Raw genomic sequence first — 20520 nt, 5'->3', positions numbered from 1 at the left:
CAAACCCCAAAGACAAGAAGTCTGAAGAAAACTATTGATACACCAAGAAATGTTATAATCAAATTACTAACAACTAGTATAAAAGAAACTCTTAAAAGCATCAGGGGAAACAGGACACATTTCCTACAGAAAAACAAAGACTGAGCTGACATCAGAGTTCCCTGGAAAACCCCTCGCCAGCAAACCTGCACTGCAAGGAATGTCCGAAGACTCCTTTAGGCAAGAGGAAAATTGTATCAGATGGAAACGTGAACAGACAGAAATAAATGTGATCAGAAATACTAACTACACGGGTAACACAAAATATTATTTAAAACTTCTTAAAAAGATAGTTGGATGTTTAAATGAAAATAACAATGTATAAAGGTAAAATGCATTATGACAATATCATAAAGGCCAGGAGAGAAAAAATGAAGTATTGTAAGGTTCTTTTACTACACAAGAAGTGGTAAATATAAATTGCAAACTAGACTGTGATAAGCTTAGGATGTATACTATAAACCCTAATGAAAATACTAAACTAATAATAAAATTATAGCTAATAAGCCAACAAAGGAGATAAAATGGAATCATAAAAAATACTCAAATAATCCAAAAGAAGGTGGATTAAAAGGAAACAAAAAACAGAGTGGGCAAATTAAAAAACATATAGAGCAAGATGACAAAACCAAGCCTAACTATATCAATAATCACCTTAAGCATAAGTGGTCCTAAATAACCCAATTAAAAGAGATCACATTGGATTAAAAAAAAGAAAAAGAGCCAACCATATGCCTTCTAAAGGAAATGTGTTTCAAATACAAAGACAAAAATTAGAAGTAAAAGGTCAGTCAATGATATACCACGCTAACACTAGCCAAAACAAAGCTAAGAGGCTTTATTGATATTAAGCAAAGTAGAACTCAGAGCAAAGAATATTACCAGGAATTAAAAAGGTCACTCATTCCATCATGATAAATGAGTTCATCAAGAGCACAATATTTTAAATGTCTATATACAGAATTTCAAAATGTATCAAGTAAAATTTTTTTAAAAAGTACAAATACCAATTACATTAGAAGATTTCAACATTCTCTCTTGATATTTATTTTTTTAAAAGAAGGCAGAAAATCAGCAAGTATATAGCAAACTTGAACAATCCTATCAACCAATCTGACCTAATTAGCATTTATACAGCATTCCATTCTTCTCAAATACACATGGAAAACTCACAGACATAGACCATCCTGGGTCATAAAACAAATCTCAGTAAATTCAAAAGGATTCAGGTCATACAAAACGTGTTCTCTTAGCACAATGAAATTAAAGCAGAAATCAGTAACAGAAAATTTCTTTAAAAATCCCCAATAATTTTGAAAAATAAAACTCACCTTCCTAAATAATTCATGAATCTAATTTTAAGAGAAATTAGAAAGTGTACAGAATTGAATAAAATAAAAATACGACATTGGAATTCGTGGAATACACTACTGAGGAGGAAAATTATAACACTAAATACCTGTATTCATCTTTCACCTTAAAAAAAATGAATGAAATTAAAAACCTTAAGAGAGACACCCTGTTCATATATCAGAATACTCAATATTATTAGGATGTCAATTCTCCCCAAATTGAGCTACAAATTCAAAACCATCCCAATCAAAATCCCAGAAGTATTTTTTGAAGAAACTCACTGCTGATTCTAAAATGTATGTGGAAATGCAAAGGACCTGAAATAGATAATTTGGGAAAAAAATGAAGTTGGAAGATTTACAGTACTAGATCTCAAAATGTTTATAAAGCTATAGCAATCAAGACAGTATATTTGGCATGATCATAAACATATGCATCAACAGAACAGAATTCACATATGTAGTCAACTGATTTTCAACAAGGGAACCAAGTTAATTTAATGGAGGAAGGATAGTGTTTTCGACTAATGGTGCTGAAACAACTAAACATATATATATATATATATATATATATATATATATATATATATATGTTTACAACACAAAACAACAACAAAAACCCTCTAATCCTTACCTTACAACATATACAAAAATTAACCCAAAATGAACCTGATGTAAGAACCAAAACTATGAAACTTCTTGAAAAAAAAAGATAATCTTTGTGATCTTGAATTAGGCAAAATTTTTTAGATTGTTAAGAAAAAGAAAAGGCAAGCCATATCCTCAGCAAAAACATTTTCAAAATATATATTTAATTAAAGATTTGTGTCTAAAATATATAAAGTATTCTTATAAGACAAACCAATAAAAAAGCAGCACTTGATCAAAGATATACAGATGGCAAATACGCCTAATGAAAAGATACTCAGCATCACTAGTCATTAGGAACACACAAATTAATACCACAATCAGATACTATCAGATACCCTTGCAAGGGTAAAATTAAAAAGACTGACAATATCAAGTGCTAATTAGAATGTGGAGCAACTGGAAATCACCTACATTATGGTAGAAATGAAAAATGATCCAGTCACTTTAGAAAACAATAAGGCAATTCTTATAAAGTTATAATATTTCACTACTGAGTATTTACCCAGTACAAATGAAAGCATATGTTCAAACATGCATTCATAGCAGCTTAGGAGCCAAAAATTAGAAATAATGAAGGTGTCCATCAACTGACAGACAAAAACATGGCAGTGTATCCATGCACTGGAATATTAATCAACAGTGAAAAAGAACAAACAATGACACAGGTAACATGATTCCATCTCAGAAGCATTAAGCTAAGTGAACAAAGCCAAACCAAAAAAATGACTCCTCTATGATCCCAGCTATGACACACTAAAGACTAAAGTCAGATTAGTGGTTGCCCAGGGCTGGGGGCTGGAAGAGACCAACTGCAAAGGGACATGAAGGTCCTTTTCTGAGGTCATGTAAATACGTATCCTGAATTTGGCAGTGATTATCAACTATGTGTATTTGTCAAAACAACTGTACATTTTAAAAGAGTGACTGTTGCTGTATATAAATTATACCTCAGTAAGTCTGACTTTAAAAAATACAGTGGGTAATTTTCTCTCATTCACAATTCTAAAAGACAAGAGACTATGACTTGCATAAGAAACAACTACTTTAAATCAACTATTTCCACAAGAGCATTAGTGTTTAGTATACCACAAAAATATTTTTGGTCAACAAAAATGTTTAGCAAAAGAGAGGTTTCTGTCTCAATTTTAAATGACTACTATTTAAAATACTTTAAATACCGATCCTAGCCTGGTAGCTCAGTTGGTTAGAGCATCATCCTGATATGCCAAGGTTGAAGATTCAATCCCTGATCAGGGCACATGCAGGAATCAACCAGTGAATGCATAAATAAGAGGAACAACAAAAACCAATGTTTCTCTTAAGTCTCTCTCCCTTAAAAAAGTAAAATATAGCACTTTAGATATTAAATTTTAATATTTTTCAGGAAATTGGTAATACCAATTGTAAGTGGTAGGTTACATACAAATTTTGTATGTATATATGTCTGTATCTTCTGGAGAGAGAATCTATAGTTTTTCTGTCAGATTGTTTTCTCAAGGAGGTCTATGATCTATAAACAAGTTAACAATCATACTGTTAAAGGAACTCTATATATTGATACAACCTGGCATATCATCAGTTCAGAAACATGAGAACAGCAAAGCAACTCACCATTTCGATTTTGCTCATGTTGATCCTTCTCCTGATGCTGGTTTTGTGGTTGCCCTATGCTGACAGGTGGATGATGTCCAAGGCCATAAGGTATAGGAGACCCCCGCCCATGTGTCTGTAAGAGGTTCATATTATAGGCCATCGCTGCCTGGTGTGTAATGATTCGAGGATCAACAGCAAACCTACCCTGGTATCCTGTCCATGGTACCTAAGTTATTACAAAGAAACAAAATAATTGCACTATATACATTTGGGAAGGTGAACTGCTATAGTGCTGTGATCAGGAAAAAGCAAATAACAAAGGTGTTAATTTTATCAAAATGAGTAACTACAAAGTCAATGCTAACAGTAACAACTGGTAGAATTGCTGGTACATCTCAAATGGCCTCAAATGGCTCCCTGAATCTTTAGTAAGGGAAAGCTGATGTTTTACAGGTTAGGAAGAAACTGAGGACTTAAAATAGGCAATTAATTATTCCTTAATGCATTAAATCATTTTATAGACTTGAACCATTTCCCCTCAATATGAATGTATACAGATTACCATGAAAATTATCTTTTAAAGGCCTAAGTATATAGTTATAGAGTTTAATAGACTGACTAAGAGAAAAAGGGAAAAATTAAGAAGCAATTTAGTCTAAGGAGTCTCAACTCAAAAAATATGTATTCCAACTTTATATGAATAGCCAAACCATTAACGTTCATTTATGATGGGCAAAATTCATAAAGGTCATTAGTTTAAATTAATGCTTTTGATTAATTCAGTTTTTCCCTTAAATTACAGAAACAGAAAAAAAACAGAAAAAAAATTACAGAAACAGAAAATTTCTTTAGGGATATTTATAAATAATACCTACATATTAACATAAAAGGGATAAATACACTGATACCTGAGCTACTGCCCCTATTATTTTATTATAACTGCTAAATGCAGACTCTCAGAAATCTTATATAATAAAAGCCTCTTTGACCCAGTAAAATGAAATATAAATCCTGAGGGACTTACTATTTAAAGCAGATGATGTATAATGTTGCCAGGCTGTCTGGGAAGAAATAACTCAGCTAAAAGTAAAAGTCTATGGGGAGTGGGCATGAAGTACACATTTCTTACTGACAGTTACTCTCATTGGCTGCCGTGACAGTGAACTGCCATGATCAATGTGGCTGAGAAACACTTGCAGCTCAGCAGTTTCCCATTTTCGGGATGTGGGCAGGGGTACCAAAGACCCTTGGCAATGATCCCCTCTGCTGGAAATGACAGTACTTGCCTTAAATAAAAGAAGGGCTTTCTAGGCTAAAATTCCTAAATTTGGAATTTTTTGTATATCAGCAAATTAACAAAATTACCAAAATATTCAAATATCTTAATGGAAAAAAAATGAGTTTAACACAAGATGGAAGTCCTCTAAAAATCACAGTCTTAGAAAGGATTTAATAATGTTTTTAAGTACCAGTAAGATTTCATAAGATGTGGAATTTCTCAGATAAATTTAGATCCAGGGGAGTTAGACTAATCCAAACCTCTTTGCCTCCTCCAAAGAACTGTATTTCTTAGGAAGAAGGGCTAGTGAATTATACAAGAACAAAATACAAGAGATGAAAGTATGAAATAACCACTCACAGGTAAAGGCACCGACATAACTACGTTCCCCCCATAGACGGCAGGCACATAAAGGACACTTGTCCCAGTGTGAGGGTCTATTCTCTGAACAGGGCTTGGAGACGTCCCCAAATTTGGGTGAGGTCCAAGAGCGGGTGGAGGAGTATATGCTCTAATGGGATTCCCAATGAGTACAGAAGGATTGGGCTGAACTGAAAAGTAAACGGAGAAAAAGTATACTCAACAGCTGTACATATTCATTTAGACAAAAATAATTTACATCATCCAACGGCAATATATATTTCCCAGGTTTGCCATAAGGTATCTTACAGTCAAAGAATTATTAGTGTGGAAGAGTAAAGCACATTAAAAAACCCATAACCACTTAAAAATGTTCCCTAAAACTAGCTCGAGATATGCAAAGTATTTCTCTTATAAACTAGCATATTTTTAAATACCTTCTGAGGCTGGGGATGTGTCCTTCAAGACAGAAAGCCATACACCCACACACACTCTCAATAAACACTCCTCCAAGAATAGGAAAATATATACAATTCTTCAGAATAAAGTTTTGACTTACAATGGTAATAAAGCCACATACAAAATGAAGGACTAGCAATTATTATTTTAAAAGCATAATTCTGCAACATTTTAAGTAACTGAAATAAACTTTACCTTGACATTTGTATGACCCAACATTTGTAGGACATAAATATGTTCCAAAAATGTATGTTGCATAGAAAGCTTAAATGCTTTGCCTCAAAGTTTCTGAATATGTATCTTGGTACCTACAAAACCACCCCTTTTAAGAAATGACACATGACTAGAAGAATTAAGTGAGTTCTAAAGTGTGTGTGTGTGTCCTTCTCCCCACCCTCCTCTTTCAAATGATGAAATCTGTGGTAAACCTGTATCGTAAAAGTGAGCTTTCAGAGGGCTCAAGTTTCCACTTACCAATTCCATCATTCTGGAAATGATCATTCTGGGTATGATGGAGGCTTTTCCCCTTTACAGAAAAAAAAAAACCCAATGTATAACAAACATATTTAACATTAGAAACAATAACCATTTTCCTAATCCTATGCAGATCAAACATTTACAGTAACAATTAAAACTAAAAAGACTACATGCCTGTAAATAACACCCACCAGACTGCTCTGAGCTGCCTTCCTGTGTATTAAGTCACGGTGCTAGAACTTAAGTGTTTTCAGCCTCAAGTTAAGGATATCTAAATTTCTTTTTTGACAATAATTCTTTTTTGTTCTAAGATTTTACTTATTTATTTTTAGAAAGAGGGGAAGGGAGGAAGAGAGGGAAAGAAACATCAATGTGTGGTTTCCTCACGCACGCCCCCTACTGGGGACCTGGCAGGCAACCCAGGCATGTGCCCTAACTAGGAATTGAACCGACGACCCTTTGGTTTGCAGGCTTGCGCTCAATCTACTGAGTCACACCAGGCAGGGTAGAGCATCAAAAAATGTACATATACTTTAACCGAGTAATTGCACTTCCAGAAATGTATCCAAATGGAGTAATAATGAATTTGGACACAGATGTTCATCACAGCATTGTTTATAAGTGCAACGACGTGTTAACAACCTAAATGTCCATCGGTGGAGGATTTACTAAGTAAGCAATGGCAGATCCAAATAGTGGTATACTGGTGTACCATTAAAAAGTATGACTTTTGGTTGGGCAGAAACGGTATTTGAAGAGACAATAGTTCTGAATTTGCAGACTTCAAAAAATTTCTTTCTCTTTCCACTGGCTAAATGTAACACATAAAGCCATTATACAACACAAGTGGGACATTACAGAATTTACCCTTAGACACATACAAATTTGCTATTTGTATATTACATCTGAAACTAAAGGGGGTGAAAATGTCTATAGCAAGAAGAAAAATTCATTCTTGACCACAGCAAAAGTACAGTGATGCTTCATTTATCTCCCTGTCAGCAACATTAAATATTCAGATCAGCACTAAACATCAGAGGTCAGTTGGTTAGTTATGGGTGGGCAAGGGCAGCTAAGTTCTAACTTTAAAAATTTTTTAAAAAGTCAAAATAAAATCATATTTGGTCTATTAGCCATAAGAGAATCTTCACAGTGATTGACACTAAGTTTAAAAAACAAACTCCTGAGGAGAGAGAAGTGATAAGAAAAGCAGGCAGAAGAAAGGAGAAAAAGTGAAAAGGAGAAAATGGCAGAGAGCAGAGCTGGCACAAGCAGGTGGGGAGATCAGAAGCATGAGCAATTAGAAGTGACACCAAGAGCAGTCAGGGGCACATATCCTGACAGCATGAAGGAGAGCGATGACACAAAAGAGAAAATAGTTCTAAGAGGATAATAAACCATTTAGATTTCCTAGTCTCTGAGGACCCATCGACCAGGAGCAACTATGTAGTATGTGATGGAAACACAGTGATTTAGGCAGTGTAGGAGGCAGAAGAGCATCCCAAAGATGTCCAAGCCCTAACCCCTAGAACCCCTGAATATGTCATGCTATGTGGCAAAAGGGACTCTGCAGATACAATTAAAGTTACGGACTTATGAAGCTTATCCTAAATTATCTGGATGGACCCAATCTAATCACATGAGCCCTGAAGGCAGAGAAATTTCTCCGCTGGAGTCAGAGAGATGCAGCAGAAGAGGAATTAAGAGGGCGGTGGGAGGGGAAGTCAGAAACTCCAAGGGGGAGAAGGATTCAATGTACTGTAGATGGCTCTAAGGAAGGGCTTACACACATGAACTGGAGACTCGATAATACTCAGAAATGGATCATCTGAAAAGATCAAAGCATTATTTTATAGATTTTAGTTTGCGAGTTGTCTTTCACCATCTATCCTCTGAATACTTTTTATAGTATATGCAAACAACTCTGTTCCTCTGTATCCAAGCTTCTGGACACTGCTCCCAGCAAGTGCCCCAGGAGTGAGCACAACAAAGACAGGCACACCGCCTTTCTCTGTGCCAATTCTACAGGTGCCCGTGAAACAGGCACTGTTACAGATGAGGCCTGGGGAGAATGAGGCACTGAGGGCTGGCTAGGACTACCTGCCCCTGCACCCCCTAACATCGTCTACCTTCACTAAACCTCAGCACAGAACTGACATCTTAGTGAGGAGAAGAAAGTTATTTGCTAAATAGCAAGAGGTATGTTTTATTGACAAACAACAGCTCGAGGCAGCAGGTCCAAAAGCAGCCTGTTTAACCTCCATCCAGCCTTCTGATGAATTTATCTATGTGAAATCTGATTGGGATTTTAAGCCTTAGTATAACATTAACAATTCTAATTTCTGATATTTCTTATGCCCAGAATTGTGTTCAAAGGTAAACATAAGGAAATCTGGGTGGAAACCTTATGGCTTAGTATCACATATTCAGAAATATCACCTTTTTCTATCAATGAAGTATATTCCCCTTTATCAGACTCTGGCACATAAAATAAAATATCTGGGACCTGTCTCCAAGTTCTCCAGTATGTACATTTGGTGATGGAATGTGGGGGAAAGTGGGCTGTAGATGAGATAAGATTAAGTTTATACTTAATGAAGCTGGATGATAAGGAATTCATTATACTATTTTCTCAAGTAAAGGCTTGAAATTTTCTGCAAAGAAAGTTAAATTTTAAAAAAAGATTTCAGTAAAAATTCAAACTTCAAAATAATTTCATGGAAATTACAAATAATGCTGGGGAGAGGTAGGGGATATGGTGACAGAAATAATCTTTGGCTCGCAATACCTCCATTATTTAATATTATTGATTACTGTTATATATGAAAGAAATAATAATTTAAAATAACCAGAAGAATAGATAATTTGGTGAAATGTTATGATATTGACATAAAAAAACAGATGATATCTACTGGATCAGTGAAGAAAAATCTCTAAATAAAGTTTTTAAAAACTGAAGAGATGGCTGCTTTGCCTTTAATTACACAATCTTCACATTGACAAAAAAAAGGCCACAGTGCCCTGGCTGGTGTGGCTCAGTGTGGACTGAGTGCTGGCCTGCAAATAAAAAATAAGCCACACTACTGCTGCATCACAACCATTATTCACTTATCAGACACTTACTGAGCACCCACCACGTGGGGCTAAGCTCTAGGTGCTACAAAAAGAATTGAGAATAATATTTTTGTCTTTAGGGAGTTTAAGGTTTTCGAAAAGCAAGTGAATTCACCTTTAAAACAAAAACAAAAAGCAAACTGCAAGATCTTGCTTTGGATCAGTAGACATTTGGTATCATGACTGCGATTGATGCTTACATTGCTCAAATAAAGAAGAGTTTACTCTATTGTACTTAAGAATGTGCAAAGGGTACAATGATTTTGCAACATTTTAAATAACAATAACATTTAAAAGTTTCTACCGTACTCCTCACATACCCTAAGCTCCTGTTTTCCCTGAAGAACCTGTAAAGCCTCTTGCATAAGCTTTCTTAAGCTCCACTCATCATCTAAAACATACCTCAAAGCATTCAGGATGAGCCAGATGTACTAGGCTCAGAGGCTAGAGCAGTAATTAATACGGGCAAAAATCTCTGCCCTAACGGAGCTTACATGCTGGTTTTTGACATGTCTCCTCAATCTCCCACTATCCCACCCACTCAGTGGACTCCTAAACAAGATCTCTGGGGTGGAAACTGCCAGAAACCCACATCCTTCCTCTGACCATCCCCCTTCCAACATCTGGTCTAAAAGGCTACTTCGCTTATCTCTGCTTCCCTAGCACCTACCATAACATGTAGGAAAAACTTAAATAATATCAGTTATTAATAGTTTAAGCTTTAAAAATCTAGAAGATTCATTTATGCAAAATGCTTAATCCCCTAGTACCCCAAGTCACTAAAGCATTATTGCACATTAGGTTCATTTTTATTAAACTAAGAATATACAACAGTATATTAACATAGAAAGGAGGTCTCATCTTAATACCTATTTAACTAAAAATTTTTCAAGATATTAAACCATTAATGATTATTTATATAATAGGTTTTACATTTCTTAAATGAAGTCCAAAATTGATACACTCTATTAAGTTATGTCAGTAAGTTTAATACCATACTGATGACTAAAAATACACCAAAACACTGGAAGAACAAGTACTACACATGTCATTCTCATAAGTTTTTCTTCTGGATGTTCAAGCATTTTTTTTAGGCACGCTAGTAAATAAACCAGCTGTCTTTGCCCAAAATAACTGTGGTTCAAAAGTAGCAATGGCTTTGACTCTCTCCCCTCCACTCCCTCTGACTGGATTATTTCTTATACAACAAATATACGTCAAAATCAACTTCAAGAAGTCAGTCAAATTTTCTCACTGTGTCAACTACCACTTGAATCACCAACAAAGGATTAGAACTATCTTCTTTATATAAATATTGTTATAATGTTATTCCTTATAAATAACATGCAGTGTAATAGTCTAGGCTTTTAAACTGCTTTGTCTTATTCACGTCTTACTAAAACAAGTCTATCGGTAAGTAGAAAGGACCGGGAGGTTATATTATTTGAAGGACACAAAAAGAAATCAGGTTCCTGAAAATCTTTTAAGAATGATCACGACATTCAGCATGGCTAAATACCCCCCTGTATTTCCACTTACATGTCCATACTGGACAATGTCCTTGCAGAAACTGCTTGCCACCAAATGTAACCTTCACTACTTCAGTAAGTAGTAGCCCAATAAACCTTTGATACTGCTGCTCTCTCCCCTCCCTTTAACCTCTTCAATTTCATTAACAGGCTTTACCTTGGGAGGTGACTGCTGCAGCTTGTTGGCACTTCCTGAATGCTGCAGTCTTAGAGCCCGCGGAATAAATTCGGGTGCCAGTGGATTCAACACGTATGTCTTCTTCAGTTCTAAAGCCTCTAGCTGAGCTTTGATCTGCTCAAATGTGATTCCATGTAGGCTATTATTTTCATGACACAGGGCAATAAACCGCTCCCAAAATTTCCTACAGAAAAGATTTAGAAGATCAGTTTATCATTTCAGTGGGTGAGAACACAGCAATGAACATAAGCAACTAAAGATGATTTCAAATTTCCTCCCCTGACCCTAACTCCTCAGGTCCAATGTTCACCTATGATTCAGATATAATCTTCCCACTAAACCACAAAACTTCAGAAGCTAATTCTGAAATCAGAGTCATGTCCAGCACTGTGGAGCATACAAAGTATGCTCTCAATTAATTTTGGCTGATCAATCATAAGTAACATGGTCAATGCCCAACTATCCACACTAACCTAAAATAAGTTTTTATTATCCACGTAAGTAAAGATTTCAAAATAACTTATTTTATAGAAGATTTGTACTTCTAGGCATACTTATATATACATATATATACATATACATTATATACACATGTACATATCATATATACACATATATACACTACACACGTATACATGCAAACACACACACAAACATTAAACTATCTTGAATCATGGGGCCAGAATAACCTGGTGCTGGATGACAAAGAAAAGCCAACCCATGACATAAACCTGAGCCACAAAGTAGATACACCCCTCATCAGGATTCTTAAGAAATAACTGGCTGCTCCTGTATTTTCCTCTTACTTAACAGATGCTTGTCACAAGCACAAGTTATAACACTGTCTGAGTTAAATTAATTATGGAAAATACAGGAAACTAAAATGCTAATTTAATGCTGATTTTGCATTTCCTAATTTTAAAGTTGATTTTTCATTCCCAAATTAATAAATATTAAAAGAGAAAAATACATTCAAAACTTGGTGCAATTGTATATTATTATTCCTAAAGGTTTGAAAACTGATCTCCAATGTAAATAAAATATTAAATACAAATTACAAAAAAGACAACATATAAAAAATTTAAAAATTTTAAATGACTATTATAAATATGCATACCTATCTTTAATATGAGGCTCAAATAATGTTTTATTATGCTATAAAAGATATGTGATACGGATTCTTCCCAAGTTGGTATCCTTGTGTCCAGGTGGACAGCAGGTAATCAAGATGGCTTCAAGAAGCATAAATGAAAAGGTTTATATTATAAAAGTTAGTATATGAATGGGAATTGGGTTATTAATATATTCATAAAACTTCGCAGTTTAATTTCAAACTATGTGTCTCTTACATATGTCTTCTACCATCTTTCCTAATTTTTTTAAAGATGAGTTTAAAAAATGGGACCAGAAAATATTTCAGGCCTATATGTCAACAAGAAGAAAAGTAAAATGCTACAAAAGATCATTATGTATTCCTGACAATAAGACATAAAGGCATAACAAGATAAGTCATTCAGTTACAGGAAGTGCATGTTGCTAAGAAGTGCACTAAAGAACTTTCCCGAAGGAATCAAGTTTTTCCCTCATACTCTGATAGCTAAGCAAGGATTATCTTTGATATAGCACTCAAGATCTAAAATCCTTACACTGTCCCACCGGTTTTACTTAAAAAGCCATAATATTCAACCGTACGAATATTTATCAACATACTTCTACTGCATGCTCTTTTAAAAATGTAAGGGTTTTTGCTCTAAATGATAAACTATTATTTTCATGGAGTGGCATTTTATATTTGTGTTAAACTTAAGGACACAACAAAAAACAAGAAGAAGAGAATGAACTGGCTTTTACTCTAGCTCAGTTTTTAATGTCAATTTCTCACAACTTATTTTCATGTTCAGCTTACATAGCAAAAAGAGCAAAAATGCTTGAACTTGCTCTATTTTCAAGCTACCTTTTAAAACTCCACACCTTGCTCCTATACGGCCCTCACTGACTTCGACTGCATTGAACAGATGAAGTAACCTTCAAACAACCTCACACTTAACAAGAAGCTAGTCTAGCTCCCTGATAGTCTGTCTACAAGAACCCAGGGATCTCTAAGAAGCAGCCTTTGAGCTAAAGGTCACCATTTCAGAAGTAACACTAAACACTTACTATAAATTAATTAAGTTAAACTAGTTCTCAAAGTAACCTGAAATTTCCATTTGAAATCTTACTTCTCTTTTAACTGCCCCATTGATACAGCAAAATGGGCATGAGCATGGATTCTAGAACAAGACTGCTCGGGTTTCAGTATGGCTGTCATTCACTCAGTAGCTATGCATCTTCCGGCAAATTACTTAATCTCTCTTTGTACCTCAGTTTTCTCACGTGTGAAATAGGGCACCAACAGTATTATCATCATACTTTATTACTGAAGTATGTTATTATTGAAATAAATACTTTATTATTGACAATATTATTATTATGCTTTATTACTGAAAAGACTTCATTTTTAAACTTTTCAGACAACCTTGTTTTTTCCTTTACAAATTATTAGTTTTAACACTGAAAATTTGCCTTTTCTTTTTCTTTTTTAAGGCTCTTTCAAAGACTATTCATACTGACCTTGAACTCCCTGATACTTTAATGAAATATTCTGCATGGCATTACAAGTCATTTCTGAACAGTAACTGGAAGATCACTTGAGAATTTTCCTATACTCAAAATAAGAATGAAAATTCACCAGCTTGGCCCTGGCAGGGTAGGTCAGTCATTTAAAGAATGCTGATTCACTAAGGTTGTGGGTTCAATCTCCGGTCAGGGAACATACAAGAATCAAGCAATGAAATGCATAAATAAACAGAACAACAAATCAATGTTTTCTCACCACCCCCTCTCTCAAAATCAATCAATAAAAAAAGAATTCACCACTATTCTTTTTTAAAGGCTTCACCAATTTTCAGCCCCCTCCCTAAAATGTAAACATATTAACATTTTTTTCTTTCTTTTAAGATTTTATTTATTTATAGACAGAGGAGAAGGGAGGGAGAAAGAGATGGAGAGCAGCATCAATGTGTAGTTGCCTCTCACACACCCCCACCAGGGACCCAGCCCACAACCCAGGCATGTGCCCCTGACTGGGAATCGAACTGGCTGGCGCTCAATCCACTGAGTGACACCAGCCAGGGCTATATTAACTTTTTTTTCTAGTTATGTTGGTTAGAGAACCCAAGTGTGTCTCTACATCATAAGTATTTCAAAAGACATAATCTTACTTTTAATCACTACATGAACATAAAATTTGGTTCTGTTTTTATGCTTCTAGGATCACTGATAAAACACTGAAAAATCACTTGATGTCCTTAAGTCATAGAAAGTATGTGTCTATACGTGTACAGATACATATACACACAGCTCTACACATACGTGAAATGTTGATATCTCACAGAGTAAATGGAATTTGCAAATAAAGAAATTCTGCTAAAAGGAAGACCTCCCCCAAACACTCCGGGGAGAGGTAAGACTCATGACTCCCTTCTCTGCCTCTCCCCATTCAGTGCAGGTCTGTCCGCACATGTATCACTTCTCAAGAAGGGCAGGGCAATCCAGTGAGAAGAGTTTGGGTTTTGAACTCGGTCTGACATCTGCTTGACTGAACCACTTAACAGCTATGTGACTCTGGCAGTAATTTCAACTCTCTGAATCAGACTGCCCATTTAAAATGCAAATAAAAGAGCCACATTGCAGGGTTGTTTGGACCACTGAACAAGGCAAAATGTGCAAAACACTTAACATAGCACCTGGCACAAAGAAACCCATCAAACAGCAGCTATTATACTAAGACTTGTAGGTTTGGCAAGTTGGGGAGGGGAAGTTCACTATATTCATTTCAGGTTAATAGGAAAATTCTATTTAAAAGTACTTTACAACAACAAAAAATTACATAACCAGTTGCTTTCTAAACTGGTAGTGTATACACAGTAATTATTCCTTGAAAATTTGATCAATATTTGGAAATATAATAGTTTTGAAAATATCAAATGGGCGGAAGGGAGGGAATGTTTCTGATTAACTCAAACTATAAAAAAGTCACACCTCCATTTTTATAATACTTAAGAATCATATTATGGTCTCCAGGTTTACTTGTATTGTGAAATTAAATTAATTTCTATGAATTTAAAAAGATTAAAGCATAAATATCCATAAGCCTCAGCTACCAGCTCTTGGGTTAGAGCCATGCTTAAACAGTCCAAATAATATAGAAAATCAACATACCCATGTAGCTATGGGTCACATGACATAGTATATTTACCCCTCTGAAAATACTTGGCTTAGCTTACAAATCAATTTGCAGCCCTTGGCATACCCCAGCTCAGTAGTAAGAAATAAGCAACCAGTGGAGCTGGCTTCAAGTTAAAAATTAGCCCTGGAAAATTCTGACAGCATGGCCTCAGGATCCTTCAACTATTTGCTCTGAGAAAGTAATGGTTTATGTGAGAGAAGGGGTGAAAATGCTGATTTCATGCAATTCACAGTACTCTACAGAAAGGAGAAAAGGTTTTAAAAAAATATTCATGTTGGTAAATGTTTGGAGTTATTTATAAGGAGAGTCTCAAACTAATGAGGCTTGGACTATTGTTTTATCTATTCGCTCCCCCAATGGTTTCTAGTTAGTTTTAATACAAGTTGTCCTATTTTACACGTTTAAATCTATTAAATTCTAATCAAACTGTATGTGTTCTCACAGTTATCAACTGATAAACAGAAACAAAATTTCACAGCAATATTCTACCCAAATACACTCTCAATAAACAGTAAAGTGACCAACTTCCGGTCAAGATGGAGGTGTAGATAGGCATGCTTCACCTCCTCGTGCAAGCATAGAAAGAATTACAACTAGATCTCAAAAACAAAAACACCCGGCACCATCAGAAAACTGAGCCACAGGTCAGTCCCACAGCCAAGGATTTCAAGAAGCCACTTTCATCCAGACGGGCAGGAGGGGTGGGGTCGCAGAGACAGGCAGAGAGGCAGTGGTGGAACGTACGATCCCTCATTCATATGTAGTGGATAATAAGTAAGAGGGCCATGTGGGGAGCAAGCGATCCCAGTCACAGGCCAGACCACAGAGCCCAGGGCTCCAATATCAGGAAGATATATCACCATAATTTTTGGCTATAAAAACCAGTGGGGGTTGGGATGGTGGAAGAAACTGCCAGATTTTGAGGAGACTTGGCCTAAAGGGCCCACAGAAACTTAGAACATACGCAAACCCGCCCACTCTGGACTCACCACTAGGGCAACAGCAGGAAGGACACCAGTAGCATGTGGGAAGTGCATGAAGTGACTAGAAATGGACTGTTAGACAAACTTCCAGAAGCCAGGTAGCTAGCTGTACTGTCCCCTTTCTGAGCCCTTCCCCAACACAGAGCCACAAAGCAATGAAGTGGGTTCCCTAAGGGCTCCGTCCCCCCACAATTTACAGTTGCTTTTTCTACGACAGGCCACTCTACTAAGACAGGGAGTTAAAGCAGCTCTACCCAATACACAGAAACAAACACAGGGAGGCTCCTATATTGAGGAGACAAAGAAATATGGCCTAAATGAAAGAACAGAACAAAATCCCACACAAAGAACTAAATGAAACAGAGATAGCCAACCTATCAGGTGCAGAGTTCAAAACACTGGCGATCTGAGTATGGCAACAATGTAAAGGAAGAAATGAAAGGTTATATTAAGTGAAACAAAGAAAAATCTACAGGGAACCATCAGTGGAGGGGAGGAAGCTAGGATTCAAATCAACAATTTGGAATATAAGGAAGATATAAGCATTCAACCAGAACAGCAAGAACCAAAAAAAAAATTAACGAGGATAGTATAAGGACCCTTTGGGACATCTTCCAACGTACCAACATCCAAATCACAGGGGTGGCAGAAGAGGAAGAGTGAGAAATTGAAAACTTATTTGAAAAAATAATTAAAGAAAACATCCCTGATTTGCCAAAGGAAATAGACATACAAGTTCAGCAAGCACAGAGAGTCCCAAACAAGTTGGATCCAAACAGGACACACCAAGACACATTCTAATTAAAATGTCAAAGGTTGAAAGATCAAGAGAGAACCTTAAAAGCAGCAGGGGAGAAAAAGAGTTACCTACAAAGGAGTTCCCAAAAGACTACCAGCTGATTTCTCAAAAGGAACTTTGTTGGCAAGAAGTATTCAAAGTCATGAAAAGCAAGGACCTACAACCCAGATTATTCTATCCAGAAAAGCTATCATTTAGAATGGAAGGGCAGATAAAGTGCTTCCCAGACAAGGTAAAGCTAAAGAAGTTCATACTCACCAAGCCATTATGACATGAAATGTTAAAGGGACTTATTTAAGAAAAAGAAGATCAAAACTATGGATATTAAAATGGAAACAAATTCACAACTATCAACAACTGAATCTAAAATCCCAAACTAAGCAAACACCCATAATAGGAACAGAATCGTAGATATGGAGATCATTTGAAGCATTATCAGCTGGGAGGAGGAAGGGGGAGAACAGAAAAAAGATGCAGGGATTAAGAAGCATAATTAGTGGATAGGGAGATGTTAAGAATAGTATAGTAAATGGAGAAGCCAAAGAACTTACATGCATGACCCGTGGACCTGAACTAAAGGGAAGAGGGCATTGCTGAAGGGAAGGGGGGTACTGGCCGGAGAAGGGGAAAAGGAAGAAAAATTGGGGTAACTGCAATAGTATAATCAATAAAATATATTTTTAAAAAAAACAATAAAGAGTCCTGTCTGCCGTGGCTCAGTGGATTGAGTGCTGGCCTGCAAACCAAAACCTTGCTGGTTCCATTTAAGTCAGTGCACATGCCTGGGTTGCAGGCTGGGTCCCCAGATGGAGATGTGTAAGAGGCAATCACATATTGATGCTTTTCTCCCTCTCTTTCATCCTCTCATCCCCTTTCTAAAAACAAATAAATAAAATATTTTAAAAAGTAAAAACAAGCAATGTGATAACTAAAGTAAAATTCCCAGGAGGGAGGACAAATTAATATGCTCAGTTTTATACATTTGTAACTTGAAGTTAATGTATTCCCTTCCCCAATTTTTTTGTCATTAGTGGTTAAAAATGAATGAAAATCTATTTTTAAATAAGAAATTAGAAAAGGGGGGAAGGACTTTTCAGGCACATGTATAAAGGACACATGAACAAAACCAAAGCAGGGTGGGATCGAGGGTGGGAGACAGGGATGGCTGGGAAGGGGGGTGGGGGGGTGTCTCCATTACCAATGGAGACAACTGTACTTGTAATATCCAACAATTTTAAAAAAAGAAAAAAAGAAATCAAAGACATTTTACACAGAATTAGTTAGCTATACACAGTCATAAACCACTCAAGTTTTCCTTAAGGTTATTTCACAATGTAACCCTAAATTAAAGCTCCACCTGACTCCTTTGTTAACGGTCCTCCCTCACAACGGATATTAACTTCTTTTGGACTCTTAAACACTAATTCAAGGAGCTTGTTCTTAAAGGTCCCAAACTGTTTCCCTTTCCATAAAATATCTTTTTTCTGTTTCAAGGAAAAATGATAATAAAATGCTGCCATATCTATACTGCAACAGAAAGCCTGGTTTAAAGAGGGCCACTTCCTAACGACTGTCTATTTTAATTCTAACACATCAAAAAGGCATCTTTGGAACCATCGACATCTCTTACTACTACTATTCTGAACTCATTTTCACAGGTATTACAATACTTACAAAATTTTAAGTAATCCCTAGCATTTCTTTTGTTTTCGTAAAAGAATATTACAAATCTATTTTTTGTTAATATTAACATAGTTTTTAAATACTGCAAAGGTTAAGTCTTATAATGGCTGGCTTCATGCAGGTAAAATCCCTATTAACTGGTATAAATCAAAAGCGTATACAGAAATTTTTTGTTTATGTTGGTATTTTAACAGTCTTTCATTAGAAACAGTCCCCACAGCTACAATCTAAGCAATACTAACAATACTGTCCAAAGACAAGAAGCAGTACTTCTAACAACCCTGATTTTCTCAGAGCCTCAGATTAACCAGACATTGAGAAGCCTTGAGAGAAAAGGAACGGAGAAGGAAATTAATCAAAAATGAGCTAAAACAACAATGAAGGGAAAAAATGCAGCACTGATATAAAATGTCATTTGCATTAGAGAGACACAAAGACACAACACTCTGAGGGAACACCTGCAAAATGTTCCCTCTTCCCAGAGCACTTTTACCCCAGGTACCCACACAGCCCACTCCCGCGCCTCACTGTCAGCTTCTCGGTGAGGCCCACTCTCACCACATCATGACTCACTCCTAATTCCCCTTAACGTTCTGCTTCATTTCCAGTGAACTTACCCCATAAAACATTGTGCCTTAATCTCTTTACAACGGGGAACCCCCCAAATTGAAATATATTCATAAAAATTGTATACTTATTCTTACATGTTTAAACTTCAGTCACCTTCAAAGTACTCTCCTTTTCTTTTTACAATATACTTTATTGATTATGCCATTACAGTTGTCTCATTTCCCCCCTTCATTCCCCTTTACCCTGCATATCCCCCTCCCCCACCATTCCCCCTTTAGTTCATGTCCATGTGTCTTAAGTTCTTTAGCTTCTACATTTTCCATACTACCCTTGCCCTCGCCCATCTATTTTCTCCCCACCATCTATGCTACTTATTCTCTGTACCTTCTCCCCACCTCTCCTCCTCCTACTCCCCTGTTGCTAACCCTCCAAGTGATCTCCATTTCTGTGGTTCTGTTCCTGTTCTAGCTGTTTGCTTAGTTTGCTTTTGTTTTAGGTGTGGTTGTTAATAACTGTGAGTTTGTTGTCCTTTCAATGTTCATATTTTTTATCTTCTTTTTCTTAGATAAGTCCCTTTAACATTTCATATAAGGGCCTGATGATAATGAACTCCTTGAACTTGACCTGCTCTGAGAAGCATTTTATCTGCCCTTCCATTCTAAATGAAAGCTTTGCTGGCTAGAGCAATCTTGGATGTAGGTCCTTGCCTTTCATGACTTGGAATACTTCCTTCCGGCCCCTTCTTGCCTCTAAGGTCTCTTTTGAGAAATCCGCTGACAGTCTGATGGGAACTCCTTTGTAGGTGACTATCCCCTTATCTCTTACTGCTTCTAGGATTGTCTCCTTCATTTTAATCTTGGCTAATGTAATTATGATTTTCCTTGGTGTGTTCCTCCTTGGGTCCACCTGCTTTGGGACTCTCTGAGCTTCCTGGACTTCCTAGAAGTCTATTTCCTTTGCCAGATTGGGGAAGTTCTCCTTTATTATTTGTTCAAATAGCTTTTCCACTTGTTGCTCTTCCTCTTCCCCTTTTGGTACCCCTATAATTTGGATGTTGGAACATTTAAAGATGTCCTGGAGGTTCCTCTAAGCCTCTCATTTTTTTTGCATTCTTGTTTCTTCATTCTTTGGTTGTTTCTTTCTTCCTTCTAGCCCACTCCATTGAT

The 20520-nt window shown here is 36.2% G+C and overlaps 1 protein-coding gene across 8 annotated transcripts in view; it reads right to left on the bottom strand.

Annotated features, from left to right (window-relative positions):
* The window catches only part of HELZ (helicase with zinc finger), a 145708-nt gene that overhangs the window by 25300 nt on the left and 99888 nt on the right, over nucleotides 1–20520 (bottom strand). For all 8 annotated transcript variants that reach the window (XM_053655530.1, XM_037128028.2, XM_053655538.1 and 5 more), the window contains 4 exons: nucleotides 11011–11215; nucleotides 6208–6259; nucleotides 5275–5465; nucleotides 3654–3861 (listed from right to left, as the gene is read on the bottom strand). In XM_053655530.1, the coding sequence (XP_053511505.1) occupies nucleotides 3654–3861; nucleotides 5275–5465; nucleotides 6208–6259; nucleotides 11011–11215 (656 nt within the window). The remainder of the gene's footprint in view (nucleotides 1–3653; nucleotides 3862–5274; nucleotides 5466–6207; nucleotides 6260–11010; nucleotides 11216–20520) is intronic.

This window comes from Artibeus jamaicensis, unplaced genomic scaffold (genome assembly GCF_021234435.1).
Source record: "Artibeus jamaicensis isolate MK-2021 breed Jamaican fruit bat unplaced genomic scaffold, CSHL_Jam_final contig_1998, whole genome shotgun sequence".
Taxonomy (NCBI): domain Eukaryota; kingdom Metazoa; phylum Chordata; class Mammalia; order Chiroptera; family Phyllostomidae; genus Artibeus; species Artibeus jamaicensis.
This window is presented reverse-complemented; position numbering and strand designations above follow the sequence as displayed.